This window comes from Bufo bufo, chromosome 5, assembly GCF_905171765.1.
Source record: "Bufo bufo chromosome 5, aBufBuf1.1, whole genome shotgun sequence".
In the NCBI taxonomy this organism is placed as follows: Eukaryota; Metazoa; Chordata; class Amphibia; order Anura; family Bufonidae; genus Bufo; species Bufo bufo.
The window spans coordinates 160108582-160129763 of NC_053393.1; the positions used below are offsets into that span (position 1 = coordinate 160108582).

At 42.7% G+C, this 21182-nt stretch overlaps 1 protein-coding gene across 1 annotated transcript in view; it reads left to right on the forward strand.

The window, feature by feature from the left end:
• Positions 1-19114, forward strand: part of ESCO1 (establishment of sister chromatid cohesion N-acetyltransferase 1) — a 42762-nt gene extending 23648 nt beyond the window's left edge. The window contains exons 8-10 of the mRNA XM_040433154.1: positions 2918-3061; positions 7278-7462; positions 18447-19114. Coding sequence (XP_040289088.1) covers positions 2918-3061; positions 7278-7462; positions 18447-18597 — 480 coding nt within the window. The 3' untranslated portion in view covers positions 18598-19114. The remainder of the gene's footprint in view (positions 1-2917; positions 3062-7277; positions 7463-18446) is intronic.
• Positions 19115-21182: the final 2068 nt, after the last annotated feature.

Sequence of the window (21182 nt, forward strand, 5' to 3'; positions counted from 1 at the left end):
TAATATCACTTGAGAAAGTACCGTTTTTTTTTTTCGTTTTTCCCATTTAAAGGGCAGAGGTAACAATCTAAGAGTGTCATTAAAATGGCTGTATATGACTAGGAAAAAGAGCTGCTTTCGTTCAGAAACCATGCACTCTGTATCAGATATTCACTTAACGGAGCTAACCTCAGTACCGCACGCAGATTTCTGGAAGAAAGCTGTCATGCTGTGCTTATCTCGTGCAACCATTTTATATCCGTGTTGGGAAATGAACTCTTTATTTGTATGACGGCTGAGACACTTAGGGCACTTCCACACAGTATGTACGTTGAGGTGGATTGCAAAGGATGAAATCCATGGTGAAAATCCACAACATAAATTGACATGCTGAGGAGTTAAAGTACACACCACATGTCAATTTCTGTGGAGATTTTTTTTTCAGTGTGTGGTTTTATAAATTGCTGTTTCTGTTGCCATTGTTCAATTGCTGCCTTATACCATTCTACCTGTCTATGGTGCTTATAATGTCTTCCTATTAAGCCCTGCTACAGGCAGGGCTTAATAGAAAGATTACTGTGGCAGGCCTGGGAGTTTTTGCAAGGCCCCAGGCTCCCGTGACAACCAGTCAGCACACCGTGATTTGGCCACTTGTGGGATAGGGTGTTAGCAACAGTTTGAGAGAGGGCTTACTTTGCTCTCTACCGCTTGGGTGCCATGTTTGTTATAGACTACAGCATCTGAGGGATTAAGTGACTGCGATTGGAGTTATTGATCCTGGACCATGCAGGCAGGTGTCAGCTGTTTAACATGCCTGGCACCCGTTGCATATAGGGTTGGGCGATAACAAAAATATTCAGACGATAACTATATTAAGAAATTTATCGTGATAACTATATATATCGCGATAAATACCCGTTTTTTTTTTGGGGGGGGGGGGGGGCAACGACAAGTAGAGGTTATACTGTATGGGGGCAGCCACAAGGAGACATTATATACATTGGCAGCACCAACATTGGTTTGTAGCATATGGTGAATAGACATGTACAACAAACCTACGTACAAACCATAACAGGTGGGGGGGGGGGGGGGGAATGTACATTCTGAAGGTAGGGTTATCTTTTTCCATACAATAATAATTCACTCCTGTACCCGAAAAAGTTTAGTCTAAGGAATGAGTTACATACTTAGATTTACTCCGGGAACTCCACGCCCCTGCGAACTTAGAGAAGGAATGCCCAGCTTTCGCTAAAGTTTTTTTCATGTATATAGGTGGAGTTTAGTTTGAAGAATTTCCGCTAGCTGTGGGGTGTCTGGCGATTTTCCATTTCTGGGTGATCGCCAGTTTGGTTGACAAGAAAAGGTTTCCCAAAACCACACGGAAATTTCGGGGGATATCGTCCATATCAATCATTAGTAAAGCCAATGAAGGTGAAGGGGTCATCTGGCACCCTAGCAGATCAGAGGCCAGAGAAAAGGTCTCTCTCCATATGTGCTCTAAAAAAGGGCATGACCAAAGGATGTGGTACAACGTGCCCCTTTGACCCGCAGCCCCTCCAACATAAGTGTGATGCTCCTGGGAAAATATAGCCCAGGCGATCTGGTGTGTAAAACCACCTCAGTACGGTTTTCCTAAGGGATTCATAATGTAATGCACATTTGAAACTCTTCGAAATGAAGGTTAAGGCTGATTTCCATTGTTTATCTGTGAAGGTTGAGCCTAGCTCACTTTCCCAGGAGCATAATGGAGCTGTCTTCGTAAATAACTCCTTATCCCTCAACAAGATGTATATGGGACGAAGACGGGTGCTAAGTGGGGGTGGAAGCTTCCAAATCCTGAGAAGTTCGGAGTTTATATCCATCAATAGAGGGGAGTTGGATTTGAGAAAGTGCCTTATACATAGGTACTTATAGAAGTCAGCGTTTGGTATCTGATAAGTATGGTGTAGGTATTTAAATGTGTGGAGGCTATCTGTTTCATATAGTTTTGACACTGAATCTAATTCTCGGGTCTCCCAAGATGACACTGACAAGTTAGGGATGAGGTAATTGAGCACCGTGATAGGGACGGAAAGGGTCAGAGGGCCAGACGAGCTCTGGCTTAATTTGTGAAAATGAGACCAGTTTGTTAGTGCCATGGATACTAGAGTTGGGATAGGTGGGCGGGTAAATGAAGGATGGAGTGACGCCAACAAGAGGGATTTGAGGTTATGCGATGGGGATAGAGCGGCTTCAATTTGGACCCAGTTTTTGGAGTAGTCTTCTAGCCACCAATCTCTCAATTGGGTTATTTGTGATGTATGAACAAGTTTTGACCCCCCCAAGTATATAATGTCATGTTGCTCATGTATGGAGGACTCATTATTCCCTAATGCCTGCTATTATAGATCAGTGTGCAGACTGCAGGTTGCAGGCAGGAAGGACCAGGCTGCAGAAGACAGACGTAGCAACTTTCTGTATACACCCGGGCGGGTTCTATTCTATGTTTAAGGTCTTGTCTCTCTCACTCCTCGCAGGCCAAACTCTGTGTGGGAGTTGGAGAGACTTTTCCCGCCTGGCTGTTGTGCTCACCTCTGTTGTTATCCGATTCTGACGTCGGTATGGGGAGCTAGGAGGAGCCGGGGTGGCCGCTACGGGCAGTAATGTGGTTGTGAGTACTGTTATGCAGGGACGGGCGGACACAGATTTAGAAGCAGTCAGCGCTTCTATGACTGCACAAAATACAGCGGTTATTAGGAAACAGCGATATCGGTATATTGCTGAGACCGGTTTACCGCTCAACCCTAGTTGCATATAGACTGGGCTTATTCCCTGTGTGCCTTTTGGACATATATCTCAACTGGCGCGCAAAGGGGCTAAAGCCTAATTGGCTTCATTTTATTTTGTATTTTAGGTAAAATTACTATTCCATAACTAATTGATGCATTTTATTTTCCAGGTCGAGGAGATCCGAGAAATGGTGGATAATGATTTGGGGTTCCAGCAGGTTCCTCTTAGGCTTCACTCCAGGACAAAGACCCTCATGTTCATTAGCAGTGATAAGAAAATTGTAGGATGTTTAATAGCAGAACATATTCAGTGGGTAATTATTCTCTCTGTTGTTGACCTGTTATGCACTAATATCCTTGTACTCTATTCAGTGGTAAGACAAATAGTATCACAGTATTAGTGCTTATTATTCAAAAGTATTTTTATCTCCATTAAATTCAAGCATGCTATTCAAAAATTTCAGTGGTAAATAGCGCAGAACTCGCGGCAGCCGGCGGGCAGTCGAGACACTGACAGACAAAAACTGGGTGGCTCTGCAGGCCACAGCTATTTTGTATTATTTATTAAAAAATTGTTAGTGTTCTGGACAAAAAAAAGACTTTTACTCTTTGTGCAAATTAGGGCTTTAGAGCAATGAGGGCTGTTTCCTAGCCCTCTCAGTGTACCTCAGTTTACCAGTGCTGGCCATGCCGCTCAGTGCACTGAAGCCCTCATAGGCATAATCCCTTTTTCCCAGGAATACTGCAACTGATTTTCACAAGACCGGTATCACTTTAACTAGCTGGATCAACCCTAGCAGGCAGTATGTCTGTTTAATAGGGTTTATCCTGCTCACCGATGCTTTTTAAGGGTGACCATACACATTCAGTAGCTGTCTACTGACTCATTCCCGGCTTCCCCATACACATACATGTTAGGCTCCGCCAAATATGTCTTTGTATTTAATGGGGAGAGTAGAGTAAGCTAGCTGCTGGTAGACAATTCTGGTTGCAGCTTATCTCCTGGGAGAACAAAAGGATAGGGCAAAAATATTCATGCCCAAGCCTTAAAGGGATAGGTCGTTTAATATGTTATCAGGGGGAGTCTGGCTCCCCCACCGATCAGCTGTTTTAAGCGGAGGCAGCACTCATGTGCGCTCTACTTCCTATTCAAGATTACACTATGTCGTCTTGGAAGTCTAAGCAGCACAGTGTAATTACAAGTGCTTGTTCGATTCACTTAAATGGAGCAGGCACCTGTAATTACACTGCGCTGCCGCTGCAAGCAAGACAACGTGCAGTGTAATCTTGAGGAGGGAGCCGTGCTCGTACAAGCGCTACCTCCTCTTCAAACAGATGATCGGCGGGGGGAGGTGGGAATTGGATACCCACTGATCAGATATTGATACCCTGTCTTGAGGATAGGTCATCAATATGTACTGGCTGCACAACCCCTTTAAGTGTGTTACAGTATCTGCCATTACTTTTCAGTAAATAACTAGATTTTTGTTCCTACCGTAAAATCTTTTTCTCTTCCGTTCATTGGGGGACACAGGCTTGACTATGGGTATAAGCTGCTGCCACTAGGAGCTAAACACTAAGTACAAAAGTGTGAGCTCCTCCCATCAGCTATACCCTTCCTACAGGGACTGAGCTAAAATAGTGCAAAAGCAGTAGGGGAAGCAGGAAAACCGAACAATGTACAAAGCCAGAACCAAACCAGGCTGTAAAGAAGGCCCATCAAGCTAGAAAACTGTGTCCTCCAATGAACAGAAGAGAAAAAGTACAAAAGTAAGTACAAAAATCTAGTTCCCATCTGTATCATTGGGGGACACAAGCTTTACCAAGGGACGTTACAGAGCATTCCCAGGGGTGAGTCAGAAGCAAGAATCTAAGACAGTCAGAGAACCACCGTCTGCAACACTGTGCGCCCAAGTGAAACAACAGAAGATGCAGAGGTGTGTACTGTGTAAAACCTGGAAAAGGTGTGTGAGGACGACCACGTAGCAGCCTTACATACCTGAAGGGCCCAAGCCCCATGCTGCACCGCCCAGGAGACCCCACCACCTGAGTGGAATGAGCAGTAATACGGAAGGACAGTTCTTGATGCTTGATACGGTACACTTCCCCCAATAGCCAAACGAATCCACCGAGAAACTGAAGTTTTGGACGCAGCCAGCTCTTTTCGGCCCATCATGGATGACTAAAAGGGAATGTGTCTGACAGAGGAAGTCTGTGATAGATGAATCACGAGAATGACTGACTGACTGACTGACTGGCAGACCTTCGGACTTGATTTTTCAGAGAAGCCACGGGAAGAAACTAAGAGAGGGGAAGACAGAGAAATGTGAACTGACCCCACAGGATCACCAGGGCATCGTCTGCCAAAGCCAGAGAATCCTTGCACCCTGCTACGAAGGACTCTACTTTCTGATTGAAGCGGGAGGCCTTGAGATCCACGTTTAGTCGACCCCCACCTCTCACACATTGCTTAAAAACCGTGGTGATGAGGAGCATATTTGCCGGGATCGAGACTCTCCCACCTGAGGAAGTCGGCAATCCAGTTGTCGACACTGGGGATGTGAACTGCTGACAGTGCCGGAACATGGCTGTCCGCTTGGCTGAGGATTAGTGCTGACTCCACCATGGCTGTGGGGTTTCGGGTGCCGCCCTGGTGATTGAGGTATGCAACCGCCATGGAATTATCACACTGAATCTGAACCGGATGTCCCTGGAGATGTTCCATCCAGTGAAGCAGGGATAGATGAATAGCATTCAATTCCAGAATGTTAATTGGAAGGGAGCCTTCCCTAGAAGATAAAGTGCCTTGAACAGAGCGACTGTCTAATATGCCTCCTCAGCCTCGGATACTGGCGTCTGTTGTCACCACCATCCAGTGGGGGGGGAGGAAGAAACGATCTGTCATCAACATGCGGGAGGTTGTCCACCACTTGAGTTCCCGATGTTTCTGGGCAGGGAGACTGAGAAGCTGGAGACCAGTTCCAATTGTCCAGAATGTCCTGCTGAAGAGCTGTGGTGGACTGCTTCAAAGGCAGAAACCATGAGGCCCAGAACCCTCATGCACTGACGAATGGGAAGGGGGCAAGGCCGTAGCAAGGGAAGGATCTAAAAATGGGAGAGTGGACAGTTTCTCCAGGAGTAAAAACAACTTGGCTTGACAAGTGGTTCCATGGACGCAATGACCGATAGCATGCAGTCCATCTGGAAGCGGCATATCCAAAGGAAGTAGGGGTTGAGGGACTTCTGGTCCAGGATGGGACGGACCATCCCTTCCTTTTTGGGGACCACAAAGAGATTGCAGTAGAACCCATGAAAACGGTTGTGCGCAGTAACCGTAATGATCACTCCCTGCCGCAGAAGAGAGGATAGCCTGAAAAAAGCACTGGTGGCCAAGGGAGAGGAACTCTAGTTTGTACCCTTCCGAGATGACTTCTCACATCCAGGCATCCGAGACGTGAGCCAGCCAGACCTCTTGGAACAGGTGGAGATAGCTGTCCACTCCGCCAGAGGTGAAGAAAACTGTATGTTGTGCAGAGGAAGGTTTGGTAGCGTAAGACTTGGAACCTTATTGGCGGGGACTCCAGGAAGGACGAGGCTTGAAGGACTGTTTCCATTTCTTATCCTGGGCAGACTTGTAGGTCGGCCGCTTTGGACTGGAGAGACTCCAAAAGGGACAAAAAAGAGGTGTACGCTTTTTGGACCTGTTAAAGCAATCCCTGTTCTGAGGCAAATGGGTGCTTTTACCATCCGTAGCGTCAGAGATGATCTTATCCAGGCTCTTGCCAAAAAGCCGCATTGGGATTTTGAATGACAAAAAGCACAGGCAAAATGGCTCATGGAAGGGGGCAAGAGGACAAAAGAACCTGAGAAGGGAAGGGGGGATGGTTTACTAACCAAATACTCACCTCTCCAGCGTTTTCTGTTTGTGCTGCCCCTTGGGGAAGGATTTAGGGAACCTCTGTTCCTATTTTCCTTCGGTTGGTAGGGAACGAGCAGCGGGCTTTGGGACCTGCTGGTCTCCCTCCTCCTGGGTGGGGGAAAAACAGGTAGCTTAATGCTGCCTGTAGCCCAGCTAGAAGTAAAAAAGAAAACATTTTCAGCAGACCTGCAAAACGGGAATGTCTGCCTCCTACGGACACTAAGCTAAGACTGTTTTAGCTCAGTCCCTGTAGGAAGGGTATAGCTGATAGGAGGAGCTCACACTTTTTTACTTAGTGTCCTAGTGGCAGCTGCTTATACCCATTGTCAAGCCTGTGTCCCCAATGATACGGATGCTTTATTCAATGTAAAATGAAATGTTCTACAATTTACATTACTATGTTGCCTTTCACCTTTATCACGGTATATACTGTCAGTGAATGAGAACAATCTTGCTTACGTTCATAGCCTGCAAACCTCATACGTACTTGGCTGAGAAGTGGTTACAGTTACACCTAGTCTGGGAAAAGCCCCCTCCCCCTCTATAATAATTTGCACGGTTAGCAGAAACCCTTCAGTCTTTCTTTCTGGTGACATTGTTCTTTCTTGCAGGGTTATAGGGTAATTGATGATATTCCAAGTGACAGTTGTGACAAAGATCAAATAACTCGTGAACGAGTAAAAGCCTGGTGTTGTTCCACCACCCCTGAGCCTTCTATCTGTGGAATCAGCCGAATCTGGGTGTTCTCAATGATGCGGAGAAAGAAAATTGCTTCCCGGATGCTTGAGTGTTTAAGGTAATACTCAAAATTATTGTAGTATTCAAAATGGATTGTAGTAGTACTAGGACATTTATACCAGGATGGACTTCAATTTTCTATCCATTTTTTTTATTTTTTATTTATCCTTCTTTCCAACAAATGAATTCTTAGGCAGATTTTAGATGAGAAGCTTCCAGTCACTTGCTTGTGTAGAACAAACCACATGTTCAGAAGGTCCATATAAAACAGGGTCAGCATATCAGATATCCATAGTACACAGATGACCATAAAGCGCAGCATATAAAATTGTAAAGAAAGCACACGCCATTACAAACTTAACTGAAAAACCTGTAATATACAGACAATAAATTAATGAAGGTAGAGTGAATCACTGAAAGTATGCTAGCCACTAAATATCTGTTAATTTAACCACTTCCAGACCGGGCCATTTACCCCCTTTTTGACCAGTTTAGCAAATCTGACACGTGGTATGTGGTAATAACTTTGGAACGCTTTTACTTATCCAAGCCATTCTGAGATTGTTTTCTCGTGACACATTGTACTTCATGATAGTCATAAATTTGAGCCAATATATTTAACCTTTTATTTATGAAAAAATCCCAAATTTACCAAAAACGTCAAAAAATTCGCAATTTTCAAAATTTTTATTTCTCTGCTTTTAAAACAGAAAGTGATACCTCATAATATTTATTACCTAACATTCCCCATATGTCTACTTTATGTTGGCATAATTTTGTAAATGGCATTTTATTTATTTAGGACGTTAGAAAGCTTCGAATTTTAGAAGCAATTCTTAAAATTTTTAAGAAAATTAGCAAAACCCACTTTTTAATGACCAGTTCAGTCCTGAAGTCACTTTGTGGGGCTTACATAATAGAACCAACCCATAAATGACCCCAATTTTGAAAATGAGACACCCCAAACTATTCAAAACTGGTTTTAGAAATGTTGTTAACCCTTTGGGTATTCCACAGGAATTAAAGCAAATTAGAGGTGAAATTTAAATGTCACTTTTTTGCAGATTTTCCATTTTCATTAATTTTTTTTCCTGGAACACATCAAGGGTTAACAACAAAACAAACCTCCAATATTTATTACTTTGATTCTGCAGTTTGCAGAAACATCCCATATGTGGACGTATACCGCTGTTTGGGCACACGTCAGGGCACAGAAGGCAAGGAGCACCATATGGATTTTGGAGGGCAGATTTTTCTGGAATGGTCTTTGGGCACCATGTTGCATTTGAAAAAAGCCCTGAGGTAACCCCACAGTGAAAACACCCAAACAGTGACCACATTTTGTAAACTACACCACCCAAGGAATTTTTAAGGGGTGTAGCGAGCACTTCACTCAACAGCTGTTTCATAGAATTTTTAATACTTGGTTGTGAAAATGAAAAATTACATTTTTGTTTTTTACAAGAAAATGGTGCTTTAGGCCCAAACTTGCTTTTTCACAAAAGATAGCAGGAGAATATATCCCCCCCCCCCCCCCCCCCACAATTTTCTACCCACTTTCTCCTGAATACAGTAACATCCCAATTGTGGTCGTAAACTGTTATTTAGGGATACGCCAGGGCTCAGAAGGGAGGGAGTAGCATCTGGATTTTCTAACATAGAATTTTCTGTCATAGTTTTTAAAAGCAATAACTTTTTTATTTTTTGTTGAATGAGCTGTGTGAGGGCTTATTTTGTGCGAGACAAGCTGTAGTGTTTATTGGCACCATTTTGGGGTACATTTGGCTTTCTGGTTGCTTTTTTATCAAATTTTTGGGAGGTGAAGTCACATAAAAAGCTGTTTGGTGTCATTTTTCAATTATTTTTTATTTTTTTTATTATACACCGTTCACTTGATGGGTTAGATCATGTGATCTTGTTATAAATCCGGTCATTACGGACGCAACAATACTAAATATGTCTAGTTTTATTTTTTTTAGTTTTTTACGTTTTTGCACAATAAATTTTTTTGAATTAAAAAAAAAATCATGTTTGTGCAATTTTCATAGCCATATTTTTTTTCATTTTGGATCTTCACAGACGGATCCGTTCAGATAATACAACCGTCTGCATCCGTTCAGAATGGATCAGTTTGTATTATCTTTAACATAGCCAAGAAGGATCCGTCTTGAACACCATTGAAATTCAGTGGAGGACTGATCCGTTTTCTATTGTGCCAGTGTCACGGCCTTTGCTGTGTGCGCCGTGACACTTTTGCCATGCTTGCAGTTGCCCTAGGCGGTTATAGCATGCAGGTGCAGTGTCATGGTTGCCACGCATCCTGTTGCCTGCGGCAACGGGTTGTTTTTATGCTTGTGTGTGCACTTCCCCTTTAAGTTGTAGCCTCCCTCTGTCTGGTATTGTAAGGGTTAACTCCCTGACTGGGTGTGGTCACTTGGCTTTTATCTCCTGTGGCTTCCTGGCTGGAGTCAGTTGTACTTCAGCTCTCGTTGGTGCTGGAGCTCTGCTCCAGTCCAGGGTGTTCCATCTGCCCAGTCCTTGAGGGCCACCTTGTAGGACATCGATGTCATCTGCGATGTCATTCCTTTGTCTCCCTTGTATCCTCTATGTACCCAACCTCACTTGTTGTATGTTTGATGTGGGTTTATGTTCAGGGTTTGTTGTACGTCTTGTTGTTACATGTCTGGGATGTTGTTGGTGTTTGTCCTTTAAATGTGTGCAAGACGTTACCCTGTGTGTGTTGTACCTCTGGAAGGGGACTGGTTTCCCAGAGGGGTGAACCATAAGCCTGTATGCAGTGCTGCCTGGGGCTGCAGTGCACCTTGCTGTTTCGGGCCCAGGCAGAATAAGGTGTGCTGGATACCTGTGTGTGGTGTTTGGTGTGTGGGCACCTGTACATTTGCACGGGTTCCAGTCGTGGTGGCTGCGGCAGGTATGTGTGTTTTTGGTGTTTTTACCTGCCGATTCTGTTGCTGCATATGGTCTTTTCCTTTCCCTGCTGCTAGGACATTTGAGACTCGTATTCATCCGTGTCTGGGAAGAACAGGTTGTCTCTCCCCTGCTCCTATGTGAGGAATTATCAGGGCGTCTCGGGGCCAAAGGTATCCTGGTATGAGCCGTCCTACCATTCAGGTCCGCTCATATGGTGAGGAGTTAGGGTGAGGATTAGGGACGCTTTAGGAGGTGACCTGATTCCGGCTTCCTGGCCTAGCTGCCTCCCCATTATACCTGACATTGTACAGTGGGGGGTTTTCCCCACTCCCCACCGTGACAGCCAGATTGTGTCATAGAAAACCGTCCCCATTGACTTACGTTGTGTGTCAGAACGGATCCGTTTGGCTCAGTTTCGTCAGACAGACACCAAAACGCTGCAAGCAGCATTTTGGTGTCAGCCTCCAAAGCGGAATGGTGACAGAATGGAGGCAAACTGATGCGTTCTGAGCGGATCCTTTCCCATTCAGAATGCATTAGGGCAAAACTGATCCGTTTTGGACCGCTTGTGAGAGCCCTGAACAGATCTCACAAATGAAAAGCCAGAACGCCAGTGTGAAAGTAGCCTTATACTCCCCTCTTTCTCCAGTGCAGTTCTCTGCGGTACTGGTCCAGTCCTCTTGCCACTGCAGTGACGCACCGGTATGTGGCATTTGATGACCACTGCTGCTAATCACTTTCCTCAGCAGCAGGAGGACCAGACTGCTGGCGAGTATAACACTTTTTATTTTATTTTAGCCATTTGGAAAGCTAGTCAAAGATTTTTAATAGTCTCAGACAACCCCTTCAACTGCTTTGGATAAGGTCTAAATGAAAGGAAACCTGTTTTCAGATGCATGGCCTAAATGCAGACAGTTATACATTTTTTTGTTATCGGAATCTTTTCAGTGCTTAGGCCTTTTATAAGTAGAAGAGGGAAGTTTAAAGGGGTCGTTGTTCTGTCTTCATACACTTTCACACAGTGTGCAGTCTGACATTCTGTATAAACCATTCCTGTCTTCCAAATAAGAGGACTGTTCTCTGTAGTCTAACTTGTTTATTGGTCTACAGGATTGTGAATTGGTAAAACTACAAGAATACAAATAGCTTGTATAAGGCAGAACATGTATCAGCAGAAAGCATAGAACAGCATGTATTATAACATTACATTAACACTGAGCATGGATTGCATGTCTAGCATCTAACAGTTACAAGCCCTTCCCTGAGTAACACTACAACTACTTGAACAGCTCTACATAATATACTGTCCCTGAAACAAAGGTGGTCTTACCAGGATGGTGGAGTTTAAGAAGAAGATATGCAGGATACAGCTCTGCTGATGTCCTGTAACATGGAGACTGGCCTTCTCTTTCCCAGAATGCACTACACTCCCACAATGCTTTGCACCTCCCAACAATACAATAATCTTTATTACCAGACAAACAAAGTGTAGTACATATTTAAGACCGCTAGATGGTGCTATAACATAACTAATAACTACAGAAATACAGCAGATGTGATCTGTAATGATACTGAAATTAATCTCCCTGTGCTGGGACAGAACAGTTGTCTTATCTTGACATTACTAAGGTGAGATGAGACATAGCTCTGACCACCTCAGGCGCTCTGCTGTTTCAGTAGCTCTCATTGCCGTGCATGAGAACTACTGAAACAACTGCGTAGCATAGCAAGCTATGCTGTCTCCCTAACTCTGAAACACTATAGCGTGTTGTCCTATGCTGTTCCCGTAGCTCTCATGCAAGGCAATGAGAGCTACTGAAACAGAGCACCGGAGCGCTCTGCTGTTTCCTGGCCTGGAGGTGGTCAGGACTGGGTCTCATATAGTCTTAGTAATGGCAAGATGAGACAATCCCTTTAACCCCTTCAACAGACAGCCTGTTTGAACCAAATGCCGGAGCCCCATTTTTCTAATCTGACGTGTCACTTTGTGGTGGTAATTTTGGAAAACTTTTACTTATCCAAGCCATTCTTAGATTGTTTTCTCGTGACACATCGTACTTCATGATAGTGGTGAATTTGAGTTGATACGTTTTACCTTTATGCATAAAAAATGCCCAAATTTGCAGAAAATTTGGAAAAATTCGCTATTACCAAAATGAGAATTTCTTTCCTTTTAAGACGAATGGTGATACTTCATAAAATAGTTATTACTTTACATTCCCCATATGTATACTTTATGTTGGCATCATTTTGTAAATGTCATTTAATTTTTTTAGGACGTTAGAAGGCTTAGAAGTTTAGAAGCATATTTTTTTTTTTTTTTTTTTTTTTAATAAAAAAAAATAATCCAAAACCCACTTTTTTAAGGACCATTTCAGTTATGAAGTCACTTTGTGGGGCTTACATAGTTGAAATCACCCATAAATGACCACATTTTAGAAACAGTTCTCAGAACTTTGTCGCACACTGCTTGACGTATGCTCTGTATAGGGTTCCCACCCCAGTTGCTGATAATAACCAATCACAGCAATTTAACTCTAATCAAAGATGCTTTTTTTATTGCTGAGTACATAGAAATCAAGCGGCAGTACGTATGTTAACGTTTTCGGCGCGCAGGCCTTCATCGGACACTAAAAGTGCAATGACAATACAATGACTGACGTAACACAGAGAATGACTGTTAATACAGAAAATGACTGTTCATAGTTGATATACACCACAAGTGTTATACTGATTACAAAATGCCATCATAGTATCCGCTGGAATAATATAATAATTCTATACAAAAGAAGGTGTGGATAAAGACTACATTTCCCGGTGAATCTGATAAATAAGGCATAAATACAGGCAAAAAGTCTTGTCATCGAAGATGTATCAGGATATAATAGACAATGTCATTATACATGAGGGTAAAGGTCCATAAAGATACCATAGGTACACAGAAGGTAGTAATCTGTTATATGCACAGAGATGTGGCTAAGGCTACTTTCAAACCTGCGTTAGGTGCAGATCCGTCTTGTATCTGCACAGACGGATCCGCACCGATAATGCAAACGCTTGTATCCATTCAGGACGGATCCGTTTGCATTACCATGAACAAAACAAAATTATTATTATTTTTTTGTTCATGAAAATGCAAACTGATCCGTTTTGACTTACCCTGGACGTCAATGGGAGGCAGATCTGTTTTCAATTGCACCAATATTGTCAGTGAAAACGGATCCGTCCCCATTGACTTACATTGTAAGTCAGGACGGATCCGGTTGGCTCCGTATAGTCAGGCGGATATCAAAACGCTGCAAGCAGCGTTTTGGTGTCCGCCTCCAGAGCGGAATGGAGGCTGAACGGAGGCAAACTGATGCATTCTGAACGGATCCTTAGCCATTCAGAATGCATTGGGGCTAAACTGATCCGTTTTGGGCCGCTTGTGAGAGCCCTGAAACGGATCTCACAAGCGGACCCAGAAACGCCAGTGTGAAAGTAGCCTAAGTCACCTCATGTAGCTAACAAAGAATTCCTATCTAATGATCAAGAACACTCCATGCTGAATACATAACAAGATACCGAGGCCATAATCCCCTGTGGTGGACTTACCTGTGCCGCATTTAGATATCTGAGGAGAAGAATAGTAGCACACCATAGGTAAGGGTGCCGGATCGCACCAGTAGAGAGAAGGTGTGAATGGTCGCCCAAAACCAGTGTAACATAAAAGCATACCCTTATGCGGCACGTCGTCCCAACAGAGGTCAGAGGGCCTAGAATCAGAAGAGATAAGTGTCCGTTATAATCATGTATTACTAACATTATACAACGAAACTAATATATGTACCAAAATATGTACAAAAGATAAGAAATTAAAGAAGATTTTGTATAAGATGCGGGTGTGTTGCGGGAAAATGCGCGATTTTTCCGCGCGAGTGCAAAACATTGTAATGCGTTTTGCACGCGCGTGAGAAAAATCGGCATGTTTGGTACCCAAACCCGAACTTTTTCACAGAAGTTCGGGTTTCGGTTAGGTGTTCTGTAGATTGTACAATAGGGCTGGAGGGGTTAAAAAAAAAATATTTAACTCTCCTTAATCCACTTGTTCGCGCAGCCCGTCTTCTCTTCTGTCTTCTTTCTTCAGGACCTGGGTAAAGGACCCGTGGTGACATCACTGCGCTCATCACATGGTCCATCACATTATCTTTTACCATGGTGATGGATCATGTGACGGGCCATGTGATGAGCGCAGTGACGTCATCACAGGTCCTTTACCCAGGTCCTGAAGAAAGAAGAGAGAAGAGAAGGCGGGCTGCGCGAACAAGTGGATTAAGGGGAGTTCCTTTTTTTTTTTTTTTTTTTTATACCCCTACAGCCCTATTGTACTATGCATTCTGTATTCAGAATGCTATTATTTTCCCTTATAACCATGTTATAAGGGAAAATAATAATGATCGGGTCTCCATCCCGATCGTCTCCTAGCAACGGTGCGTGAAAATCGCACTGCATCCGCACTTGCTTGCGGATGCTTGCGATTTTCACGCAGTCCCATTCACTTTTATGGGGCCTGCGTTGCGTGAAAAACGCACAAAATAGAGCATTCTGCGATTTTCACGCAACGCACAAGTGATGCGTGAAAATCACCGCTCATGTGCACAGCCCCATAGAAATGAATGGGTCTGGATTCAGTGCGGCTGCAATGCGTTCACCTCACGCATTGCACCCGCGCGGAAAACTCGCCCATGTGAAAGGGGCCTAAGGCTCTGTAATGTGTGTATCCAGTAGGCCTCCCTAAGTTTGAGTGTTTTAGATCTGTTGCCACCCCTTCTATGACCTGGAATTTGAGTTGGGCTATGGAATGTCTCACTTCGTAAAAATGAGGGAATCAGCAAGAGTAAATTTTGGCATCTAATGGTGGATTTATGTTGGCAGAATCTCTTTCACCCTTTGGGAGGTTTCTCCTACATACACTAGGCCACATGGACATTTAATGAGGTACACAACATAGTCGGAATCGCAGGTAAAAAAAAAGTCAATCGGTTTCCCCTTGTGTGGGTAAGATATAACAGAACCTTTCTGTACGTTAGAACATTGAAAGCAGTGTAGGCATGGAAATGTGCCTCTCCTCTGGGTCTGTAGGAACAACTGTTTAGGTAAACGAGTACCAGGACCTTCATCTGCTCTTACCAGAGCATCTCACAGGTTCTTTGGCCTGCGGTTACAGGGTAGTATAGGATTACCAAACTCTATGCGGATAAGCTTTTTTTAATAATGGCCAACGGCTTCGAATAATAATCAGAACTTTCACCGCGCTGGGATGAAGGGTGTGAACAAATGGAATACATTTGTATGTTGTATGTTTTTGTTTGTTTTGCACTGGGATTGTCAAGGTATGATGGATAACCATGGTATTTGAACTGCTGTTTGAGTTCCTCAATCAGTTGCCGTCTGGTTGAAGGATCTTCAACTATGGTCTGTATCCTTTTAAATTGAGAGCTTGGAAGGGATTTTTTTTTGTGGTTGGAGGATGAAAGCTGGTAAAGTGGAGTAAATTGTTCCTGTCTGTTGGTTTGCTGTATAAATCTGTGGTAAGTTTGCCTGAGGTTTTTTTTTATGACTACTGTATCTAGGAAATTGATGGACGATTCATCATAATGAATAGTAAATTGTAGTTCAGGAATCTACACCCCTCAAGTTATTCAAAAGTGATTTTACAAACTTTATTAACCCTTTAGGTGTTCCACAAGTATTAAAGCAAAATGGAAGGGAAATTTAAAAATTTCATTTTTGGGGGCAGATTATCCATTTTAAATCCAATTTTCCTGGAACCCATCAAGGGTTAACAGACAAAGAAACCTCAATATTTTTTACCCTGATTCTGCAGTTTACAGAAACCCTCCATATGTGGTCATAAACTGCTGTATGGGCCCACGGCAGGACTCAGAAAGAAAGGAGCGCAATATTGTTAACGGAGGGCAGATTTTGCTAGAATGGTTTTCAGGTGCCACGTCACATTTGAACAGACCCTGAGGTACCGCTAGAAAGAAAACCCCAAAAAGTTAACCCATTTTGGAAAATACCCCCCTCAATGAATAAATTTAGTGGTGAAGTGAATGCTTTGACCCAACAAGCTTTTCATAGAATTTAGAAACAGATGGCTGTGAAAATGAAAAATTAACTTTTATTTCCAATATAACGTTGCTATTGCCCCAAATTTTTCATTTTGACAAGTGGTAACAGGAGAAAATGCACCCCACAATTTGTTATGCATATTTTCCTGAATACGGCAACACCTCATACGTGGTCATAAACCACTGTTTGGGGGAACAGCAGCATTCAGAAGGGAAGGAGCGGTATCTGGATTTTCTAACATGTAAATTGCTGAAATTAGTTTAGGGCCCATAACATTTGTATTTTTTCACCAATGTAGCTATGTAGAGACTTTAATTTGGTATCGCCATAACCGTATCAACCCACAAAATAAAATAGTCATATAATATTTACCACAAGAGAAGCCACAATTGCATTTTTGCCCACTTCACCGTCACAAAAAAATGGTATAAAAAGTGATCAAAAAGACATATGTACCCCAAAAAGATACCAATAAAAACTACAGCCCGCCCCCAAACAGCTACATTGGTGAAACAATGTGATGCAAAATATCATTTATATTTTGCATCGCCATATACTAAAGTCCATAACTTTTTTATTTTTTTCATCAATGCAGCTGTGTGGGAGCTTATTTTTTGCAGGACGGGCTGTAGTTCTTATTGGTATCATTTTTGGGTACATATGTCTTTTTGATGACCTGTTTATTTTTTTGTCATTTTCGTCATTTTTTTTCTACATTATTATTTACGGCGTTCACTGCGCGGGATTAGTAATTTGATACTTTTATAGATCAGGTCTTTACGGATGCGGCGATACCAATTATTATGTCTTTTATTTTATTAAATTTTTTTAATGACCTAAATAAACGGATATGAGAAGAGACTATTTTTATTAAATTTTTTAGCCTTAGGTACATGACAGCCCGGATGCCTTTGTAAGTCGTCCGGGTTGCCATGGCAACCATCGGGCCGCTGCCATCGCAGCAGTGGCAGCCTGATGGAAGACATAGGGAGCTCCCTCTCAACCCCATAGATGCCACGGGCGGCTGCTGACCGCGGCCTATATGGGGTTAAACGGACGAGATCAGTGCCAGCCCCGATTTTGCCCGTAGCAGCAGAGTGTCAGCTGTAAATCAGTTTCTGAGCCGCTGCCATCAGAGCCCGCACAAAGGATCTGAGGGGCAATTGTGGCATATGGGGACCGTATAATCATTGGGGACACAGTGGGGGTCATGGCTGATTTCAGGCTGTGATCTCCAGCGTGGAGATCACAGCCTGAAACCGGCATTTTAACACTAAAGAGCTCCGATTTGTTAGTCTGCAGAGACTTACCAATCTGAGCCCTTGCCGGCAAGGGACCACTCTGATTGGTCCGTTGCCGGCTTCCCCGGTGTCTCTGCTCTCCAGGAGAGCTGAGACTCCAGGGCTGTGACACTTTATTGTGTCACAGCTCTGGTAAGCAAATTGGACGTGACTGTACGTCAAAATGCTGTAAGTCGCTTGCAATTTGGACGTACAGTGAAAGTGTTAAGGACCTTTTTATAATTTTTTCCAGGATTCCAATGGTATGTCAGGTCCCCCGAGCACAATTAAAAGACTTGTCACCACAAAATGCAGTATAATATTCAGGCAGCATGTTAAAGAGCAGGAGAAGCTGAGAAGAATGATATATAGTTGTATGGGGAAAAGATTCAGTATAATTTGTAATTTATATCTCTGCTTGTTCTGAATTTGTCTGCCCCGTGTACAACTATCTCTGTATACACACTTACACAGAGAATGCTATCAATCACTGATAGCACCTGCCCTGTGTACAACTATCAGTGACTGAAAACTATCTCTGTATACACACTTACAGACAATCCAAGCATGTGTGTCAACCTTGTTGTGATCACAGTAGATGAATAATGGTCTGACATTTGCAGTAAGGACATAATGTCATTGCTTCTTTCTGTATTGCTGTATTTTTTTTTAACCCATTCTGCTGTTGTCGTGTTTTTATTTTTTTTTATCTGACAGGAACCATTTCATATACGGCTCCCATCTGAGCAAAGATGAAATTGCATTCTCAGATCCAACCCCAGATGGCAAGCTGTTTGCAACGCACTATTGCGGTACCAGCCAGTTCCTAGTTTATAACTTTGTCAGTGGACACCATCCAGTGAGTTGAACGCCGGGTGTCGCCATTCCTTTAGTTTACAGACAAAACTTGCATCAATCTTGCAGATTCTTCTAGAAATGAACTCAGGATGTGGACACCCAATGGGGGTTCATCATATTCTTATAACTGGAAGAATATTCAGAAACAAAAAAAGCTTAATTTTTGAAGCAAATATTTTGATATCTTTTTCTTCTAAAAGATTGTGGTTCGAGTATTTTCTATACAGTACTTTAGTCATGTTTACATGCAGCAAATGATTTTGTTCATAGTGGACTAAACTAATTGTAAATAAGGAAGACTGTGCGAACTGAAGAGCCTTATGTGGGTATATATAGATATTTGCACATTGCTTTTGTTAGTAAGGTTTAATTTAACACTGAAAATTCCAGTCAAAAATCTAATCTCTATTAGAGTTTTTTTAGGATTTATATTCTTTGCATTTAATATTGCAGCATGTAAGGCCTCTTTCACACTACAGTTTTTTTTTTTTCCGTTTTGCGGGCCGTTTTTTGCATTCCATATACGGTCTGTTCATTCATTTCAATGGTTCCGAAAAAAACAGAATATACTCCGTATGCATTCCGTTTTTCATTCCAGTGAAGGATAGAACATGTCCTATTATTGCCTGCAAAGTCAATAGTGGTTCCATTCAAGTCAATGGGTCCGCAAAAAAAACGGAACACGTACGGAAATGCATCCGTATGTCTTCCGTATCCGTTTCATTTTTTGCAGACCAATCTATTGAAAATGTTATGCCCAGCCCAATTTTTCTATGTAATTACTGTATACTGTATATGCCATACGGAAACACAACGGAAACAAAAAAAACAGAACAACGGATCCGTGAAAAACGGACCGCAAACCACTGAAATAGCCATACGATAGTGTGAAAGAGGCCTAATGGTGTGAATATTTAGTTTTATTCTGCAAGATTCTACTCCTGCAAACCCTAGGACTTCACTGTGAAGTGCTCTCTGCATTGAGCTGCTTCATAGCCGACCCCCTCTGGTCTGAGTGATAGCTGTATCATACAACCAGGAGATCACTACAGCTGTCACAGCAGAGGTAAGAGGTTGTGAATCAGCTCAATGCAGAGAGCGTCCCTGGGCACTTGCAGTGTAGTGCCTGGCAGAATAAAACTTCATATTCACACTACTCCTCATGAGAAAAACTCCAGGTATGTTTGCCCTGGTCTCCCCAGCCCCTACCTAGTGCTGTCAGTAGTTTAGCATAATCAAAACGGCTGGCATACTCCTTTTAAGCAACACCCTGGCTGGTAATTGTTTGTTGTACTTATAGATACTGGATCTTTTAATGCGGCAGCCATATTGGTTGTCACTTCTGGACTGGTCTCTCAGAAACTGATGTCACAGTATTAGGGCCCTTGCACACGACCATATGCCCTCCGAGACATATGTCCCAGAGCGGCATTGATTGTGTGCACAGGAGCGCACAGCATCATAGGTTACTGTGATACTGTGTACGTCAGGCCGATCTTATGAGTGCGGAACAATACGTGGGCGGCCCGACGTGCACAGCATTATTGTAATCTATGATGCTGTGTGCTCCCGTGCGCACAATACATGCCGCTCCCCGACATGGAGGGCATACGGTCGTGTGCAAGGGCCCTTAGCATCAGTTGCTGAGACCACTAAAGGCTGGCTTTTTAGTGTGGCTTTATGCGCCTAGATTATTATTATTTTTTATGATGGCATGTTATCATGCATCTATACAATAACTTTTTTTAACCGTATTTTTATTGAAATATTTTTTATCAATTAGAATACAAAAGTATAATCCGGTTTGTAGAAGAGAGATCGATCAATGATTATGTGATGTAAGAAACAGGGAGTCATTCAAGGGTGACAATGGTCCCTATAGAACACACATCTACAGTTATGTGGAGTAGTGCATCTTTACAATTTTTAACTACACATATTAAAACATGCATATCGGGGGGGGGGGGGTTATAAATGCCTGTGTGCAAATGCACCAAAAATTTTTACTTTTTGGGGTTTTATACCACAATTTATACCAGAACCTGGCATCAGTTTATATGCAAGAATTATAAAAGATTCTGCCGCCAACATTCTTTTACTGTGGCTTGCATTGAAACATGTTGGGGGGGACACTTTATACAGTACATGTGTTTAAATACTATCCTAGCTCATGATCGGCACTGGTGATCTGGATACCCAATCTCCCTGCACTGTGTTGTACTTGATGACTGTGCTATGTAACAATGGAATAAAAGGGACATAATTGGTCAATCCACTGGACACAAGTTTGGTTTTACATTTTCTTTCATTATAGACCTGCCAACAATATATGTAAATAAAGGCCTGTTATTGAAAGGCTGAGGCATTATAGTAGGGCTTAATGCTCAATCAAAAACCTCAGCCAATATGGCTGCTCTAACTATCACTTTTGGACAAAATTTTTAAGTGCAAAAAAAAACCTTAATTAATCTTTAGTTTCTACTCTAACTTCTGATTTATTTTTATGTTGACTGTCCCATTTTGGCTGGAAATCCTGTTCATTATTCCCCATTTTCTACATAGTCGAAAACTGCTAAGTAGAGAGTAGCAGTCTTT